Source organism: Salmo trutta, chromosome 12 (genome assembly GCF_901001165.1).
Source record: "Salmo trutta chromosome 12, fSalTru1.1, whole genome shotgun sequence".
NCBI lineage: Eukaryota > Metazoa > Chordata > Actinopteri > Salmoniformes > Salmonidae > Salmo > Salmo trutta.
Window position 1 is genome coordinate 86,247,300 of NC_042968.1, and position 19,806 is coordinate 86,267,105.

At 44.7% G+C, this 19,806-nt stretch overlaps 1 protein-coding gene across 1 annotated transcript; it reads right to left on the bottom strand.

Annotated features, from left to right (window-relative positions):
* Positions 1-1,635: 1,635 nt before the first annotated feature.
* mettl27 (methyltransferase like 27) lies at positions 1,636-19,675 on the bottom strand. Its single transcript, XM_029770222.1, has 6 exons — positions 19,407-19,675; positions 11,580-11,712; positions 6,187-6,315; positions 5,911-6,046; positions 4,997-5,089; positions 1,636-3,908 (listed from the first exon to the last, which is right to left on the bottom strand). The coding sequence occupies exons 2-6, from the start codon at positions 11,691-11,693 to the stop codon at positions 3,700-3,702; spliced, it is 681 nt and encodes a 226-aa protein (XP_029626082.1). The 5' UTR covers positions 11,694-11,712; positions 19,407-19,675; the 3' UTR covers positions 1,636-3,699.
* Between the last annotated feature and the right edge of the window lie 131 nt (positions 19,676-19,806).

Here is a 19,806-nt window from a genome sequence, read left to right on the forward strand (position 1 = left end):
TCAGCATGATAATGCACGGCCCCATTTCAGAAGGATCTGCACACAATTCCTGGAACCTGAAAATGTCTCAGTTCTTCCATGGCCTGCACACTCATCAGACACGTCACCCATTGAGCACGTTTGAGATGCTCTGGATTGATGTGTACTACAGCTTATTCAAGTTCCCGCCAACGTCCAGCAACTTCGCACAGCCATTGAAGAGGAGTGGGACAACATTCCACAGGCTACAATCAACAGCCTGATCAACTCTATGCGAAGGAGATGTGTTGCGCTGCACGAGGCAAATGGTTGTCACACCAGATACTGACTGGTTTCCTGATCCACACCCCTACTTTAAAAAAAAAAGGTATCTGTGACCAACAGATGCATATCTGTATTCCCAGTCTTGTGAAATCCATAGATTAGGGACTAATGAATTTATTTCAATTGACTGATTTCCTTATTTCAAATGTAGCTCAGTAAGTTCCTTGAAATTGTTGCATGTTGCATTTTTATATATTTTTTGTATACATTTACATTTGAGTCGTTTAGCAGACGCTCTTATCCAGAGCGACTAACAGGAGCAATTAGGGTTAAGTACCTTGCTCAAGGGCACATCGACAGGTTTATCACCAAGTTGGCTCTGGGATTCTAACCAGCGACATTTCGGTTACTGGCCCAACACTCTTAATGCCGCCCAAAACCCCCACCCAGTTGACTAATTTAAAAAATGGTGGAAGCCCTCAATGGCAATGTCCATGCTAAAATGGGTTATATCCATGATCAGTCCTCTATTTATCTCTGACTACAGGCACAACACCCATATAAAGTTTATTTTTGAAAATTTGCGTAACAACCTAACCACTACAAAACTTATATTTCATCAAATACGCCTCACGTAGCAAAATAGCAATTCAATTTTTTTGTAGACCAAATTTGAAACTCATTGACCTCATTTAGTGGGCTTATTGTCGTGGACAGATTTTCGCCGGAGTAAAACCTCTTGCTTCGCCAATTTCTCTCTGCTATCGTGAACTTCTTCCAGTGTGTGGATGGACTATTTCCGCTTTGGCATCTCCAATTGCGTTACCAACATTGAGGTGTAACACACATTGAGTGCTCCCTCTAATTCTCTCTCTCCCTCTCCCTCCCTGAGGACCTGAGCCCTGGCTGCCCCCGGTCCACCTGGTCGTGCTGCTGCTCCAGTTCCAACTGTTCTACCTGCAGCTATGGTACCCTGACCTGTTCACTGGACGTGCTGCCTTGTCCCGGACCTGTTGTTTTCAACTCTCTCTCTCTACCGCACCTACTGTCTCTAACTCTGAATGATCGGCTATGAAAAGCCAACTGACATTTACTCCTGAGGTGCTGACCTGTTGCACCCTCTACAACCACTGTGATTATTATTATCTGACCCTGCTGGTCATCTATGAACATTTGAACATCTTGACCATGTACTGTTATAATCTCCACCCGGCACAGCCAGAAGAGGACTGGCCACCCCTCAGAGACTGGTTCCTCTCTAGGTTTCTTCCTAGGTTCCTACCTTTTTAGGGAGTTTTTCCTAGCCACCATGTTCTACATTGCTCACTGTTTGGGGTTTTAGGCTGGGTTTCTGTATAAGCACTTTGTGACATCAGCTGATGTAAAAAGGGCTTTATAAAAACATTTGATTTTATGATTTGGTTGAGTTTAAACACCAAAAAAGACAATTGACATACATGATGATTACAACAGCTAAAGGCTCATAAATGACTACCTTATGAAAAAGAAATAAACAAACAAAAACCATATAGACAGTATACGATTACAAATAGTTCAAGAAACATTATCAACAACGATACAAAATAAATGCTCTTACCCGATTCCATTGATCACCAACTTTCAATGTATGTTGCATTTTGGGGATACAAAATTGTCTGACTTGCATCTACATGTCACCGTGTCCACCTCCAGAATTACTCTGCATTACTCATGCAACTTTACTTGTGCAACTTCTGAAGCTACAGCTGGCTTGTCTGACGACGACTCTACTACAACTTCTGAAGCTACAACTGGCTTGTCTGACGACGACTCTACTACAACTTCTGAAGCTACAGCTGGCTTGTCTGACGACGACTCTACTACAACTTCTGAAGCTACAGCTGGCTTGTCTGACAACGACTCTACTACAACTTCTGAAGCTACAGCTGGCTTGTCTGACGACGTCTCTACTACAACTTCTGAAGCTACAGCTGGCTTGTCTGACGACGACTCTACTACAACTTCTGAAGCTACAGCTGGCTTGTCTGACGACGACTCTACTACAACTTCTGAAGCTACAGCTGGCTTGTCTGACGACGTCTCTACTACAACTTCTGAAGCTACAGCTGGCTTGTCTGACGACGTCTCTACTACAACTTCTGAAGCTACAGCTGGCTTGTCTGACGACGACTCTACTACAGCTTCTGAAGCTACAGCTGGCTTGTCTGACGACGTCTCTACTACAACTTCTGAAGCTACAGCTGGCTTGTCTGACGAGGACTCTACTACAACTTCTGAAGCTACAGCTGGCTTGTCTGACGACGACTCTACTACAACTTCTGAAGCTACAGCTGGCTTGTCTGACGACGTCTCTACTACAACTTCTGAAGCTACAGCTGGCTTGTCTGACGACGACTCTACTACAACTTCTGAAGCTACAGCTGGCTTGTCTGACGACGTCTCTACTACAACTTCTGAAGCTACAGCTGGCTTGTCTGACGAGGACTCTACTACAACTTCTGAAGCTACAGCTGGCTTGTCTGACGACGTCTCTACTACAACTTCTGAAGCTACAGCTGGCTTGTCTGACGAGGACTCTACTACAACTTCTGAAGCTACAGCTGGCTTGTCTGACGACGTCTCTACTACAACTTCTGAAGCTACAGCTGGCTTGTCTGACGAGGACTCTACTACAACTTCTGAAGCTACAGCTGGCTTGTCTGACGACGTCTCTACTACAACTTCTGAAGCTACAGCTGGCTTGTCTGATGACAACTTCTCACAAACTTTGATGCCTATAAATCCAGGCTATTTTGTTCTATCAGCCAAACTATCAAATACAACTCGTACATGATTGATCATAATTAAATAAGTTTGTTGTTGATATCTCCAAAGACAACACAGGTCTTTGAAGTTTGACAAAAAAGGGCTAGCATAAAGCTAATGCTAAATTCCTTTAAAATTCTTCTTCTCATGAACCGCAACTCAGATTCATTCAATATTTGGTATATAGACACTCTGTAATGGCCACTAGCTAAAATGGAGCAGTTCGGAGCAACACGACCGTTAGACCTGATTTCATTTTTCTGGGGATGATCTTCACTAGCTAACGTCACCATAACATTGTCTACAAGCGTGATTGAGGGGATTTCTATTGGATAAGCATTTTATAGGCATCTTTATCTTTGGAATAGTAGTTGCCTTCAAAGATGGCCGCTCAATGCCAATAGAGGGTGCCACTGTCACAGACTGCACAGTGGTGTTACTTTGATGTCACTGTTATGGCCTGTACAAGTGTGTTACTTTACTGGGGTGTTACTGTACAGGTGTTACTGTACAGGGTTGTTACAGGTCTGTTACTGTGATGAGGTCAATGTGATACGATACACTATACTTTATTGTCCATTTACATGGACAAATTATTTATATGGAAATTATTTTGGCAAAAAAAAAACGGTACACGTGTTTGTGATAATGTCACTGTGATGACTTCCTGTAAACATACACCACTCCAGGTATGTACCCCTTCTCCGGCTCCGCTACGGCTTTCTCCCACTCCTCCACCTCCGTGATCGCCACGTGACCCCAGAGTCCCGCCCCCTCCATCAGCTCCAGCTCACGCTCCAGCGCTGCCTTGTACTCCAGGTTGTCATGGTTACCTCTGGTTGTCATGCAGACGTAACCACCTGGAAGGGGTAAAAGTGAGACATGGTGGGGAGTTTGTTTCTGTCTCTTTCTGTTTATAAATACACTATCTGGCTGTTTGTAGATCTCCATTGCTACTTGTTACATATACACTACCGTTCAAAAGTTTGGGGTTACTTAGAAATGTCCTTGTTTTTGAAAGAAAAGCACCTTGTTTTGTCCATTAAAATAACATAAAATTGATCAGAAATACAGTGTAGACATTGTTAATGTTGTAAATGACTATTGTAGGTGGATAGGTCTGATTTTTAATGGAATATCTACATAGGCGTACAGAGGCCCATTATCAGCAACCATCACTCCTGTGTTCCAATGGCACGTTGTGTTAGCTAATCCAAGTATATCATTTTAAAAGGCTAATTGATCATTAGAAAACCCTTTTGCAATTATGTTAGCACAGCTGAAAACTGTTGTTCTGATTAAAGAAGCAATACAACTGTCCTTCTTTAGACTAGTTGAGTATCTGGAGCATCAGTATTTGTGGGTTCGATTACAGGCTCATAATGGCCAGAAACTGAGAAATTAAGGCTATTCGATGCGAGAAATTCCCAAGAAATTAAAGATCTCGTACGACACTGTGTACAACTCTCTTCACAGAACAGCGCAAACTGGCTCTAACCAGAATAGAGAGGATAGTGAGGCCCCAGTGCACAACTGAGCAAGAAGACAAGTACATTAGAGTGTCTAGTTTGAGAAACAGACGCCTCACAAGTCCTCAACTGCCAGCTTTATTAAATAGTACCCACAAAACACCCAAACTTTTGAACTGTCGTGTATATAGAACAAGTGTATGCATTTCAGTATTATTACTGAATAGTATACTTAAGCAATAATGCTCGAGGAGGTGTGGTATATAGCCATTCTTATACAGCACGTAGCCAGGTTATATTGGCCATATACCACAAACCTGGTTACCAACGCAACTAGAAGAGTAAACAAGTAATTTTGCGTCATACCAGTGGTATATTGTCTGACATACCACGGCTTTCAGAACCCAAACTACCCGCTATATAAAGTGGTACTACATTATGTACAGTATGTTTTGTCCAATTAAAAACAGTCATGTGACCTGGTCTGGTGGCCTGGCACAACTCTCTGATGACTCTCACTGGCACCTGGCCGTCGCTTAGCGCCCCAACAATCACTACCACATCAAACTGCCCTGCAGGAGGGTAGAGGAGGAGGACGACGAGTTACAGGGGATGAGGAAGCAGAGGGAGAATAGAGAGGGGGGAGAAGGAATAGAGAGGGGGGAGAAGGAATAGAGAGGGAGGATGAGGAGGAGGGGGAAAGAGACAGAGGGTGAAGAGGAGACAGTGAGAAACTGTAGTAAACTCTTTTTCACCAAATTGCTTTTCTTTCCCTGCATTTGTTTGTAATGTAAAGCATGTCTAGTCTAATCTCCCTGAATGTTTGTAACGTAATCTCCCAGGGTAAAGCATGTCTAATCTCCCTGCATGTTTGTAATGTAATCTCCTAGGGTAAACCCTGTCTAATCTAATCTCCCTGCATGTTTGTAATGTAATCTCCCAGGGTAAAGCATGTCTAATCTAATCTCCCTGCATGTTTGTAATGTAATCTCCCAGGGTAAAGCACGTCTAATCTAATCTCCCTGCATGTTTGTAACGTAATCTCCCAGGGTAAAGCACGTCTAATCTAATCTCCCTGCATGTTTGTAATGTAATCTCCTAGGGTAAAGCACGTCTAATCTAATCTCCCTGCATGCTTGTAACGTAATCTCCTAGGGTAAAGCACGTCTAATCTAATCTCCCTGCATGTTTGTAACGTAATCTCCTAGGGTAAAGCATGTCTAATGTAATCTCCCTGCATGTTTGTAATGTAATCTCCCAGGGTAAAGCATAAAAGTCTGCCAGTATTCAAGTCAGAATAAATCTAATGGTCTAGTAATGTCGGATTGCTTCAGACAGATTGATATTTGCTGACTATTATGAACATGATCAGTTATACAAAGTTCAGTGGTACCAGCTTGGACAGGAAGTGGTTCGTCTCCCAGCATGCATTGCTTGAGGTCCTGGTAGAGGCCCGTCTTATTGGCCAGTTCCAACATGCCTTTGCTCCCATCAACGCCCACAAAATGCCTGAAGCCCATCCTCTTCAGCTGCATATCAGACAGACACAAAATCACAGACGTCATCACTCACCCCAAAGCTACACTCCATCCTGTGTACTGCGCAAAACTGTGTTAAAGCTACCTGACATTTTACCATAGGTGTCGGGGTGTGATTTAGTGAGGCTCACCTGTGCTGCGACCAATCCAGTGCCACAGGCCACGTCCAGAATCACTGCTGTCACCCGGTCGCCATGGAAACAGGGGGACAGGCAGTTTGCCGCCAGACTCGGCGCACGATAGTCCAGAAGACCCACGTCCTGCGGTGGAGTTAACATACACACAGTTATACACAGTAGACACTGGAGTAGCCCAGTCTCTCTGGACCACTCCCCTCCCTAAAAAAAACACATACATCTAATGCGCCAGCCACTCAAAGTATTGACTATTAATTGCTATCCAGAGTTCTGAAATTGCGACGTCTACGCGGCTGTCTATCAGACTATGTGGTGTTACGTGTTAGCCTATAGCCTTGCTTTAATGGATACGTCTTAGCCTATAGCCTTGCTTTAATGGATACACGTTAGCCTATAGCCTTGCTTTAATGGATACACGTTAGCCTATAGCCTTGCTTTAATGGATACACGTTAGCCTATAGCCTTGCTTTAATGGATACACATTAGCCTATAGCCTTGCTTTAATGGATACATGTTAGCCTATAGCATTGCTTTAATGGATACATGTTAGCCTATAGCCTTGCTTTAATGGATACACGTTAGCCTATAGCCTTGCTTTAATGGATACACATTAGCCTATAGCCTTGCTTTAATGGATACATGTTAGCCTATGGCTTTGCTTTAATGGATACACGTTAGCCTATAGCCTTGCTTTAATGGATACACGTTAGCCTGTAGCTTTGCTTTAATGGATACATGTTAGCCTATAGCCTTGCTTTAATGGATACATGTTAGCCTATGGCTTTGCTTTAATGGATACATGTTAGCCTATAGCCTTGCTTTAATGGATACATGTTAGCCTATGGCTTTGCTTTAATGGATACATGTTAGCCTATAGCATTGCTTTAATGGATACATGTTAGCCTGTAGCTTTGCTTTAATGGATACATGTTAGCCTATGGCTTTGCTTTAATGGATACATGTTAGCCTATAGCATTGCTTTAATGGATACATGTTAGCCTGTAGCTTTGCTTTAATGGATACATGTTAGCCTATGGCTTTGCTTTAATGGATACATGTTAGCCTATAGCATTGCTTTAATGGATACATGTTAGCCTGTAGCTTTGCTTTAATGGATACATGTTAGCCTATGGCTTTGCTTTAATGGATACATGTTTATTTTTATTAGGTTGTCATTTTCGTTTATGTTTCATGAAGCTATAGGCCTACGGTGTTGCGATGCTGCTATGTTGAATGCTGTCTGGCAGCAATAATGTATTTAGCTACACTACTTCTTTAGTCATTAAAAGTGGGAAATTCAAACATTGCAGATTGTAAAATGAATTTTCGATGCCAGAGCATACTAATCAGTAACCAATAGATTTTTAAGAATACACAACTGTCCTACAGCCTAACTTAGCCATCCTCACGCTCTCTCGCAACTTGGATAGAAAGTTTGTGCTGCATAAAACCAGTCTATTAATGCCAAGTAATACAATCAGTCCACTGTCAAAACAATAGCTAACTAGGGGATGTTCCATTATGCAGACAACGTAGTCTAGCCGATTAGCCTATCTATAGCTATATATAGTATTTAGCTGGTAGCCTATTAAATTAGGCTACCGTCTCATCACTTGTGGGGGGGGGGGGGGGGGGGGGGTCATGAGCACCACTGGGAACCTTGCAGTCGTTATCTTTGTTTTCTGGGAGAGGAGGATGGCCAGCACTCTCACTAGAGGCACTGTAACTGAGGCACTATTTGACCTAGATAGTTTGTGTATATGCATTGATATGTAGGCTACGTGTGCCTTTTAAAAATATATATGTAATTCTGTCCTTGAGCGGTTCTTGTCTAATGATGTTCTGTATTATGTCATTCTGTATTATGTCATGTTTTGTGTGGAACCCCAGGAAGAGTAGCTGCTGCTTTTGCAACAGCTAAATGGGGATCCTAATAAAATACCAAACTATTCTTGATGGGAGAAATTAGAGGAGGACACTGTCATTGCCGGGCCAGAGCAGTCAGGTCAGTCTGGACTGGGAGGCTGCATCAGTAGGTCTACTAGCTTCCACCTGTGATGGTGTTTCATCAGTTGAGAACGAGTTGGTAGCTTCGGTGATGTGGTAAATTGGCACGAACTTGTTGAGATAAAGCTTTTTTGCTTTGTCTTCAGGCACCACTTGCCTTTTGTTGATCCACGTTGAGGAATTAACTTTTTTCCATCGGAGTCCGACCTGATTCCCCTAACTTTTTTTTAAATTGATAGCCAAATAGGATGCCAAGGTGGGCTGCCACCGGTGCCACTGAGAAATGGCTAATTAGATGCATGACAACTATATATATGTAACGATCGTCGCCTGGTGACGAGGAAGCGGACCAAAACGCAGCTGGGAGCGAACACATGTTTATTCTTACACTGAATAAAACACGTACACAAAACCAAGAAAATGCCTGATCATTAACTGCTCAACAAAAAGAGACAACAACCCACAAACATCGTGGGGGGAAAGGAACTTAAATGTGATTCCCAATCAGACATAACTAGCGACAGCTGTCTGATTGGAAATCACCCCCGAGCCCAACATAGAAATAAACCACAAAGAAAGGCTATAACAAAACATAGAAAATAAACCATAGAAATACCACACCCTGACCAAAATAGCAGAGTTCCCCTGGTCAGGGCGTGACAGTACCCCCCCTCCAACGGTGCGTACTCCCGGCGCACCAACCTAAAGTCTATTAGGGGGGGGACCCGGGTGGGCGCCTCACCCTCGGTGGAGGCTCTGGCCCCGGGCGTGTTTCTCCCCCTGCCTCCACCCTAGCCCTACCCCTCTGGCCCGGACTGGACCACGGTGGAGCGGCATGCTCAGGCTCCGGAGCGGAGCCGCCGACCGGAACAGGACTGGTCACCGGTGGACCGGACACAGGCCGTGCCGGACTGTGGACACGCGCCGTGGGCCTGGTGCGGGAACAGGGACGGGCCGGACTGTTTATTCTTAGCAGGGACGGGCCGGACTGGACTAGGGACACGCACCCCCGGCTTGGTGCGGGGAGCAGGGATGGGCCGGACAGGACTGGGGACACGCACCACTAACCTGGTGCGGGGAGCAGGGACGGGCCGGACAGGACTGGGGACACGCACCACTGGCTTGGTGCGGGGAGCAGGGATGGGCCGGACAGGACTGGGGACACGCACCACTAACCTGGTGCGGGGAGCAGGGATGGGCCGGACATGACTGGGGACACGCACCACTGGCTTGGTGCGGGGAGCAGGGATGGGCCGGACAGGACTGCGGACACGCACCACTAACCTGGTGCGGGGAGCAGGGACGGGCCGGACAGGACTGGGGACACACACCACTAACCTGGTGCGGGGAGCAGGGACGGGCCGGACTGGACTGGGGACACGCACCACTGGCTTGGTGCGGGGAGCAGGGATGGGCCGGACAGGACTGGGGACACGCACCACTAACCTGGTGCGGGGAGCAGGGACGGGCCGGACTGGACTGGGGACACGCACCACTGGCTTGGTGCGGGGAGCAGGGATGGGCCGGACAGGACTGGGGACACGCACCACTGGCTTGGTGCGGGGAGCAGGGATGGACCGGACTGGACTGTGGACACGCACCACATTCGCCCGGCAAGGGCGAGGTGCTGGCACAGGACGTGCTGGACCGTGACCGCACACCGGCGACACAGTGCGCATAAGCGGCGCCGGATATCCTGGAAAGAGGAGGCGCACTGGAGGTCTGGAGTGCACAGCTGACATCACCCGTTCTGGCTCAACGCCCACCTTAGCCTGGCAAGTGTGGAGCGCTGGCACAGAACGCACTGGGCTGTGCAGCCGTACCGGAGACACAGTGCGCGTCCTCGGCGCAGGATACATCGGACCGAGAAGGGGCACCGGAGGCCAGGAGCGCTGAGCCGGCACAACACGTCCTCGCTGAACACTCCCCCTAGCCCGGCAAATGCGGGGCGCTGGCACAGAGCGCACTGGGCTGTGCAGGCGCACTGGCGATACCGTGCGCACCTCTGCCACCGAAGGCTCTTCCTCCACGCTGTCCCTACGCAGGTCCTCCAGGACCTGCCACATCTCTGCCTCCTCCTTCGCCGTTATCCCCCACGAGAGCAGTGGTCTGGGCTCTTCCTCTGCCCTTCCGGACCACCCCATTAGCCCCCCCCAAATTTTTTCTTGGGGGTGTCTTCCGGGCCTCCTCGACCGCCGCCTGCGACTCCTTCCACCGGCTGGCATCACCTCCTCGACCTGGGAATCCTTCCGCCAGGGTCCTTTCCCAGACATGATCTCATCCCAGGTCCAGAACTCCTTCCCCTCGCGAGCCCATCTCTCGCGCTCCTTATCCTCCCGCTGCTTGGTCCTGGTTCGGTGGGTTGTTCTGTAACGATCGTCGCCTGGTGACGAGGAAGCGGACCAAAACGCAGCTGGGAGCGAACACATGTTTATTCTTACACTGAATTAAACACGTACACAAAACCAAGAAAATGCCTGATCATTAACTGCTCAACAAAAAGAGACAACAACCCAAACATCGTGGGGGGAAAGGAACTTAAATGTGATTCCCAATCAGACATAACTAGCGACAGCTGTCTGATTGGAAATCACCCCCGAGCCCAACATAGAAATAAACCACAAAGAAAGGCTATAACAAAACATAGAAAATAAACCATAGAAATACCACACCCTGACCAAAATAGCAGAGTTCCCCTGGTCAGGGCGTGACAATATAGTCTGTTTTCCTCACCTACTACCATGAAGACTGGACAACAAAACACATGGCTTGCAACATGTGGATAGTAAAAAAAAGATGGATACTGTCAAAATGATTTCTTAAAAAAAATGTATAGAAAGACATACACAAAAGTATTTTGAGACCCCTTCAAATTAGTGGATTCAGCTATTTCAGCCACACCCGTTGCTGACAGGTGTATAAAATCGAGCACATGGCCATGCAATCTCCTAGACAAACATTGGTAGTAGAATGGCCTTACTGCAGAGCTCAGTGACTTTCAACGTGGCACTGTCATAGGATGCCACCTTTCCAACAAGTCAGCTTGTATAATTTCTGCCCTGCTAGAGCTGCCCCGGTCAACTGTAAGTGCTGTTATTGTAAAGTGGATATGTCTAGGAGCAACAACGGCTCAGCTGCAAAGTGGTAGGTCACACAAGCTCACAGAACGTGGAGTAGTAGTGGAGCAGTAGGCCTAACGCATTACATTGACAAGTAGTTGGACTTTAGGCAAATCTCAAATGACACCCCTGTCCCCCCCTTTAGTGCACCATACTTCTTTTGACCAATGCCACTTAGACCTCAGGTCATAACAAGTCATTCACTACCGTATATGGGAAATAGGGTGCCATTTGAGATGTAGCCTACAGTAATGATCCTACCTGGTCATAGTTCTCTGCCCAGGTGTTGTAAAAGCCGACTTTATCCCCGGCCTCTGTGTTTTTGTGGGCTGATAGAATGACTTCCTTCACGTCCTCAAATGTTCTATATGACATTCTAGATTCTTGTCAATCCCTTTGGTGGAAGAAAATTCTGTAATCAATGTCATGCATTCAGAATACTAACCTTGGCCCAAGACACCAAAGGTAACGATTGGACTGACCTTATTATGTCAGGGCTATCAAAATAGGTCGTTGTCAATAAAACATCACAATAATGTGCAGAGCGTTCGGCTGGTCCAACTCGAGGTGTCATTAAAAACAAATTCAGCCCCATCCCCAAAGTTACATATTTTTTCATATGACCCTGCCCCTATTAAAACTAACTCAAAAATAATTATTACCAGCATAAATAACAATAACTGTAGTAACCCTGTGTTTATAAATGGGGATATGGACCTTACCACTTTAGCATGGTTTTGTGGCACAGTCGATAACATGCAAGGCTAAAGGGCCAGAAGGTTTAGGGTTCGCCAATCACCATGGACGAGCTCACCATCTCTGCCTGTCTCATTACACTACGATCAGAGAAGGCTGCAGACAATGATCAGCTAGGGGGAAATTACATTTTCTACATTTTGATGCTATGTATATAATTAAATTAAATTTGCAGTGCCTTCGGAAAGTATTTAGACCCCTTGACTTTATCCACATTTTGTTACGTTACAGCCTTATTCTAAAATGTACTAAATATATATTTTCTCTCAGCAATCTACACACAATACCCCATAATGACGAAGCGAAAACAGTTTTTAAATAAAAAATAAAATAAATGTATTTACAAAAGTATTCAGACCTTTTGCTATGAGACGCGAAATTGAGCTCAAGCGCATCCTGTTTCGATTGATCATCCTTGAGATGTTCCTACAACTTCATTGGAGTCCACCTGTGGTAAATTCCATTGATTGGACATAATTTTGGAAAGGCACACACCTGTATATATAAGGTCCCACAATTGACACTGCATGTCAGAGCAAAAACCAAACCACGAGGTCGAAGGAATTATCCGTAGAGCTCCGAGACAGGATTGTGTCGAGGCACAGATCTGGGGAAGGGTACCGAAACATTACTGCAGCATTGAAGGTCCCCAATAACACAGCGACATAAGCCTATGTGACAACTTGGGAGAATGATGATCGGCAACAGACAGCGCATCAGTATTAGAAGTAAAAATACAGCCAGACTAGCCTGCTACTGTGCCTTTCTGTAGTCTGTCCAGAGTAGACCCACAACTGACCCAAATGGAATGAAACAAGGCTTTTGCGCCATTACTCAAATAAAATTTTCACTGCAGTTTACGGCCTATAGTAGAACTGTACTTATTTGAAAACAATAATGCAATTATTAATTGATTATGGCGTTGTAGGATAGTCTAGGTAGGATCATTTTATTATCCATCAACAAGATCAATAGGGGAGATTTTTGAGCTGCATGTCTTCACTGCTCTTTTATGCGCAATGAAGCACGTGACCTCTCCGCTGCCTATCAGCTATTCCTCTATCTTGTGGATTTATATAGAAAATTGGTGAAGATTTGAATTGTTTTATGTGTGGTATGATTGTTGTTAACCTATTGCAGATCTGGACAAATGATCAAACTACCACTATTGTCACTATGGATAGAGGGCAGGATAGACAGGTTGACGGGTAGACTAAGATCGAATCGTACCACACATGCTCTGACGCTCGTCGGATGTGGCAGGGCTTGCAAACCATTACAGACTACAAAGAGAAGCACAGCCGAGAGCTGCCCAGTGACACGAGCCTACCAGACAAGCTAAACTACTTCTATGCTCACTTCGAGGCAAATAACATTGAAACATGCATGAGAGCACCAGCTGTTCCGGAAGATTGTGTGATCACACTCTCCACAGCCAATGTAAGACCATTATAAACAGGTCAATATTCACAAGACCGCGGGGCCAGACGGATTACCAGGACGTGTACTGCGAGAATGCGCTGACCAACTGGCAAGTGTCTTCACTGACATTTTCAACCTCTCCCTGTCCGAGTCTGTAATACCAACATGTTTTAAGCAGACCACCATAGTGCCTGTGTCCAAGAACACTAAGATAACCTGCCTAATTGACTACCGACCCGTAGCACTCACATCTGTAGCCATTAAGTGCTTTGAAAGGCTGGTCATGGCTCAAATCAACACCATTATCCCAGAAACCCTAGACCCACTACAATTGACATACCTCTCCAACAGATGATGCTCTCTCTATTGCACTCCACACTGCCCTTCCCACCTTAATCGGCCAATTTTTTAAATTTATTTGTAATAATGACAATTACAACAACACTGAATGAACTTATTTTAAGTTAATATAATACATCAATAAAATCAATTTAGCCTCAAATAAATAATGAAACATGTTCAATTTGGTTGAAATAATGTAAAACAAAGTGTTGGAGAAGAAAGTAAAAGTGCAATATGTGCCATGTAAAAAAGCTAACGTGTAAGTTCCTTGCTCAGAACATGAGAACATATGAAAGCTGGTGGTTCCTTTTAACATGAGTCTTCAATATTCCCAGGTAAGAAGTTTTAGGTTGTAGTTATTATAGGAATTATAGGACTATTTCTCTCTATACCATTTGTATTTCATATACCTTTGAGTATTGGATGCTCTTATAGGCACTTTAGTATTGCCAGTGTAACAGTATAGCTTCCGTCCCTCTCCTCGCTCCTACCTGGGCTCGAACCAGGAACACATCGACAACAGCCACCCTCGAAGCATCATTACCCATCGCTCCACAAAAGCCGCGGTCCTTGCAGAGCAAGGGGAACAACTACTCCAAGTCTCAGAGCGAGTGACTTCACCGATTGAAAGGCTATTAGCGCGCACCCCGCTAACTAGCTAGCCATTTCAAATCGGTTACACCAGCCTAATCTCGGGAGTTGATAGGCTTGAAGTCATAAACAGCTCAATGCTTGAAGCACAGCGAAGAACTGCTGGCAAACGCACGAAAGTGCTGTTTGAATGAATGCTTACGAGCTTGCTGCTGCCTACCATAGAGCAGTCTGACTGAGCAATCAAATATCAAATCATAGACTTAATTATAACATAATAACACAGAGAAATACGAGCCTTTGGACATTAATATGGTCGAATCCGGAAACTATCATTTCGAAAACAAAACGTTTATTCTTTCAGTGAAATACGGAAACGTTACGTATTTTATCTAACGGGTGGCATCCCTAAGTCTAAATATTCCTGTTACATTGCACAACCTTCAATGTTATGTCATAATTATGTACAATTCTAGCAAATGAATAATGGTCTTTGTTAGGAATAAATGGACTTCACACAGTTCGCAACGAGCCAGGCGGCCCAAACTACTGCATATACCCTGACTGCTTGCACGGAACGCAAGAGAAGTGACACAATTTCCCTAGTTATAAGAAATTCATGTTAGCAGGCAATATTAACTAAATATGCAAGTTTAAAAATATATACTTGTGTATTGATTTTAAAGAAAGGCATTGATGTTTATGGTTAGGTGCACATTGGTGCAACGACAGTGCTTTTTTCGTGAATGCGCTTGTTAAATCATCACCCGTTTGGCGAAGTAGGCTGTGATTCGATGAGAAATTAACAAGCACCGCATCGATTATATGCAACGCAGGACACGCTAGATAAACTAGTAATATCATCAACCATGTGTAGTTAACTAGTGATTATGTTAAGATTGATAGTTTTTTTTAAGATATGTTTAATGCTAGCTAGCAAGTTACCTTGGCTTCTTGCTGCCCTCGCGTAACAGGTAGTCAGCCTGCCATACAGGCTCCTCGTGGAGTGCAATGTAAGGCAGGTGGTTAGAGCGTTGGACTAGTAACCGGAAGGTTGCAAAAACGAATCCCCGAGCTGACAAGGTAAAAATCTGTCGTTCTGCCCCTGAACAAGGCAGTTAACCCACCGTTCCTAGGCCGTCATTGAAAATAAGAATGTGTTCTTAACTGACTTGCCTAGTAAAACAAAGGTGTAAAAAAAAAATATATATATATATTTTAAAATATATAATAAAAAAATATATTAAAAAATACAAAAATATATACTGCTCAAAAAAAATAAAGGGAACACTTAAACAACACATCCTAGATCTGAATGAAAGAAATAATCTTTTAAATACTTTTTTCTTTACATAGTTGAATGTGCTGACAACAAAATCACACAACAATAATCAACGGAAATCCAATGTATCAACCCATGGAGGTCTGGATTTGGAGTCACACTCAAAATTAAAGTGGAAAACCACACTACAGGCTGATCCAACTTTGATGTAATGTCCTTAAAACAAGTCAAAATGAGGCTCAGTAGTGTGTGTGGCCTCCACGTGCCTGTATGACCTCCCTACAACGCCTGGGCATGCTCCTGATGAGGTGGCGGATGGTCTCTTGAGGGATCTCCTCCCAGACCTGGACTAAAGCATCTGCCAACTCCTGGACAGTCTGTGGTGCAATGTGGCGTTGGTGGATGGAGCGAGACATGATGTCCCAGATGTGCTCAATTGGATTCAGTCCATAGCATCAATGCCTTCCTCTTGCAGGAACTGCTGACACACTCCAGCCACATGAGGTTTAGCATTGTCTTGCATTAGGAGGAACCCAGGGCCAACCGCACCAGCATATGGTCTCACAAGGGGTCTGAGGATCTCATCTCGGTACCTAATGGCAGTCAGGCTACCTCTGGCGAGCACATGGAGGGCTGTGTGGCCCCCCAAAGAAATGCCACCCCACACCATGACTGACCCACCGCCAAACCGGTCATGCTGGAGGATGTTGCAGGCAGCAGAACGTTCTCCACGGCGTCTCCAGACTCTGTCACGTGCTCAGTGTGAACCTGCTTTCATCTGTGAAGAGCACAGGGCGCCAGTGGCGAATTTGCCAATCTTGGTGTTCTCTGGCAAATGCCAAACGTCCTGCACGGTGTTGGGCTGTAAGCACAACCCCCACCTGTGGACGTCGGGCCCTCATACCACCCTCATGGAGTCTGTTTCTGACCGTTTGAGCAGACACATGCACATTTGTGGCCTGCTGGAGGTCATTTTGCAGGGCTCTGGCAGTGCTTCTCCTGCTCCTCCTTCCACAAAGGCGGAGGTAGCGGTCCTGCTGCTGGGTTGTTGCCCTCCTACGGCCTACTCCACGTCTCCTGATGTACTGGCCTGTCTCCTGTTAGCGCCTCCATGCTCTGGACACTACGCTGACAGACACAGCAAACCTTCTTGCCACAGCTCGCATTGATGTGCCATCCTGGATGAACTGCACTACCTGAGCAACTTGTGTGGGTTGTAGACTCCGTCTCATGCTACCACTAGAGTGAAAGTACCGCCAGCATTCAAAAGTGACCAAAACATCAGCAAAGGAAGCATAGGAACTGAGAAGTGGTCTGTGGTCCCCACCTGCAGAACCACTCCTTTATTGGGGGTGTCTTGCTAATTGCCTATAATTTCCACCTGTTGTCTATTCCATTTGCACAACAGCATGTGAAATGTATTGTCAATCAGTGTTGCTTCCTAAGTGGACAGTTTGATTTCACAGAAGTGTGATTGACTTGGAGATACATTGTGTTGTTTAAGTGTTCCCTTTATTTTTTGAGCAGTATATATATATATATATATATATATATATATATATATATAAATCAATTAAAAAAAATGGCCCTAATTAAATCGGCCATTCCGATTAATCGGTCGACCTCTAGTTGAAAGCTTCAAGTTCCTTGGTGTCCACATCACCAACAAACTAATATGGTCCAAACACACCAAGACAGTCGTGAAGAGGGCACGACAAAATCTATTCCCCCTCAGGAGACTGAAAAGATTTGGCATGGATCCTCAAAAGGTTCTGCAGCTGCACCATTGAGAGCATCCTGACTGGTTGCATCACTGCCTGGTATGGCAACAGCTCAGCCTCCGACCGCAAGGCACTACAGAGGGTAGTGTGAACGGCCCAGTACATCACTGGGGCCAAGCTTCCTGTCATCCAGGACCTCTATACGAGGCGGTGTCAGAGGAAGGCCCTAAAAACTATCAAACCCCAGCCACCCTAGTCAGACTTTTCTCTCTGCTACCGCATGGCAAGCACTACCGGAGCACCAAGTCTAGGTCCAAGAGGCTTCTAAACAGCTCCTACTCCCAAGCCATAAGACTGCTGAACATCTAATCAAATGGCAACCTAGACTATTTGTATTGCCCCTTCCCCCTCTTTTACACAGTTGCTACTCTGTTGTTATCATCTATGCAGTCACTTTAATAACTCTACCTACATGTACATATTACCTCAACTAACCGGTGCCCCCGCACATTGACTCTGTACCAGTACCCCCTGTATATAATGTCACTATTGTTATTTTACTGCTGCTTTTTAATTACTTGTTACTTTTATTGATTATTCTTATCCGTATTTTTTTTAACTGCATTGTTGGTTAGTGGCTCGCAAGTATTTCACCTGTTGTATTTGGCCATGTTACTAATAAAAACTGATATATGATCGACCTACTACTGCAGTCACTATGGACAGAGGGCAGGATAGACAGTTGACTGGTAGAGAATACTGACCTGTGGTATGGTAAGAGTGTGGAAATACCAAACACCTTTATATGGGAGGCGCAAGCAGATGAGAAAATGTGGCTATATGGAAGACATTATATAGTAAAACCTGCAAAATGGGGGAAAACGCACTCCCCTCCTGTGTCCATTAACGTTATATGTTTATTTTTTTTAACTCCTCAATGCAACAACAACAAAAAGAGTTTGACCCCTCCCAGCAAATTTCTAACTGTCCCTTAGCTGACACGTTGACTTTGCAAGCTACCGGTAGAAACTGTGTACAGTACTTTTTTCTCTAACCAACGTAGGCCTGCCTACCTAGAGAAGTTATCTAACGTAACCACCTTTATAACATTGTTTTTAATAGTGTTTAATCACGATTGCTGCTGACAGACAGGATAGACAACATTGATTGATGGACCACGTCAGTCAAATTGTCTAGATAGGTAATAGAAGACTACGTCAATGTCGCTAGTTAACAAGTTCATTTTCAGTGGTAAAACTAGATGGCCAAATATTGTTTGATTTGCTTGCCATCTAATACTGGTGATGGCAGTAGTCCGATTGACAACTTTACCAGGAGGTGGAGGACTCTTTCCAAAAGCCAAATCTGAAAAAACAAGCTACAGTAAATGATACGTTTGCATAGATAGCTAACGTTACAGTACATGTCAAATGGATAAGATACCACACGTATCTGCTAAATAGTTTTTTTACTCGTCATGAAAAGCATGCACTTAGCTACATGCTGTATAACTCTGATGATAGAGCTAAATGTGGAATAATCGGAAATGTGTATTTCTGACTATGCTCTTCAAGAGGTGACGGTATTAAAACCAAAACAACACGTTGTTGTCAATAGTTTTAGCGGAACTGGGTCTCCTTGCCCCCCAGCAGCCAAATCAAACGCTCTGCACAGTATTGTGACGTTTATTGTTAACGACCTATAGGACATTAAAGTCATTTCAAAACAACTGTTTCAATTTTAGGCTTAAAAACAGTTTGTTCTATAGATTAGGGAAGTCATTGATTTATTCCCACAATGCATGATCAGCACGTACAACATCAAAGGATACAACTAAGCATGTCAAAAGCATGAGGAAAGATGAGGAAACAGCCCGCTTCTGTTACTGATGTAGACTTTCTGAGGTCATTCAATCGCGCAAGACTAACCGTGCAACTAATTTTATTTACCGTTATCACTCATGTTTTTACTTACCAGATGATTTAGCTAGCTAGCTACACTAGAAAACTGGAATGACTTTGGGGTGGCACTGATGTGACGCACACACGCAATGCAAACGGGAGTCCAACAACTATATAGTAAAATATATAAAAAACAAAAATGTGATTTGGGGTATTAATTAAGGGTTATTGTTAGCCATACGGTTAACCGTCTGGATAAGGTTAGGTCTAAAATCCAAATTTTAAGAAGAAAATTGTAGAAATGGTCGGGGTTTGTGACTGTGGTAACTAGTGACCACCAAGTCCAAGTACCAGCGGTATCAGAGAAAGGGAGGAGATAGGAATCGCATTCCAAGTACTAGAGACATTACAGAAAGGAGATAGGAAACGAATTGGGCATTGAATGGCGAAACGTATTTACCACCCACCCAGCA

Bases quoted from the DNA above. Each gene is read 5' to 3' on its own strand.
- mettl27 (XM_029770222.1), bottom strand. From the start codon at position 11,693: ATGTCATATAGAACATTTGAGGACGTGAAGGAAGTCATTCTATCAGCC. The intron at 6,316-11,579 runs GTAGGATCATTA...ACTCCACCGCAG, and splicing joins GGGCAGAGAACTATGACCAG to GACGTGGGTCTTCTGGACTA. The intron at 6,047-6,186 runs GTGAGCCTCACT...TCTGATATGCAG, and splicing joins CTGGATTGGTCGCAGCACAG to CTGAAGAGGATGGGCTTCAG.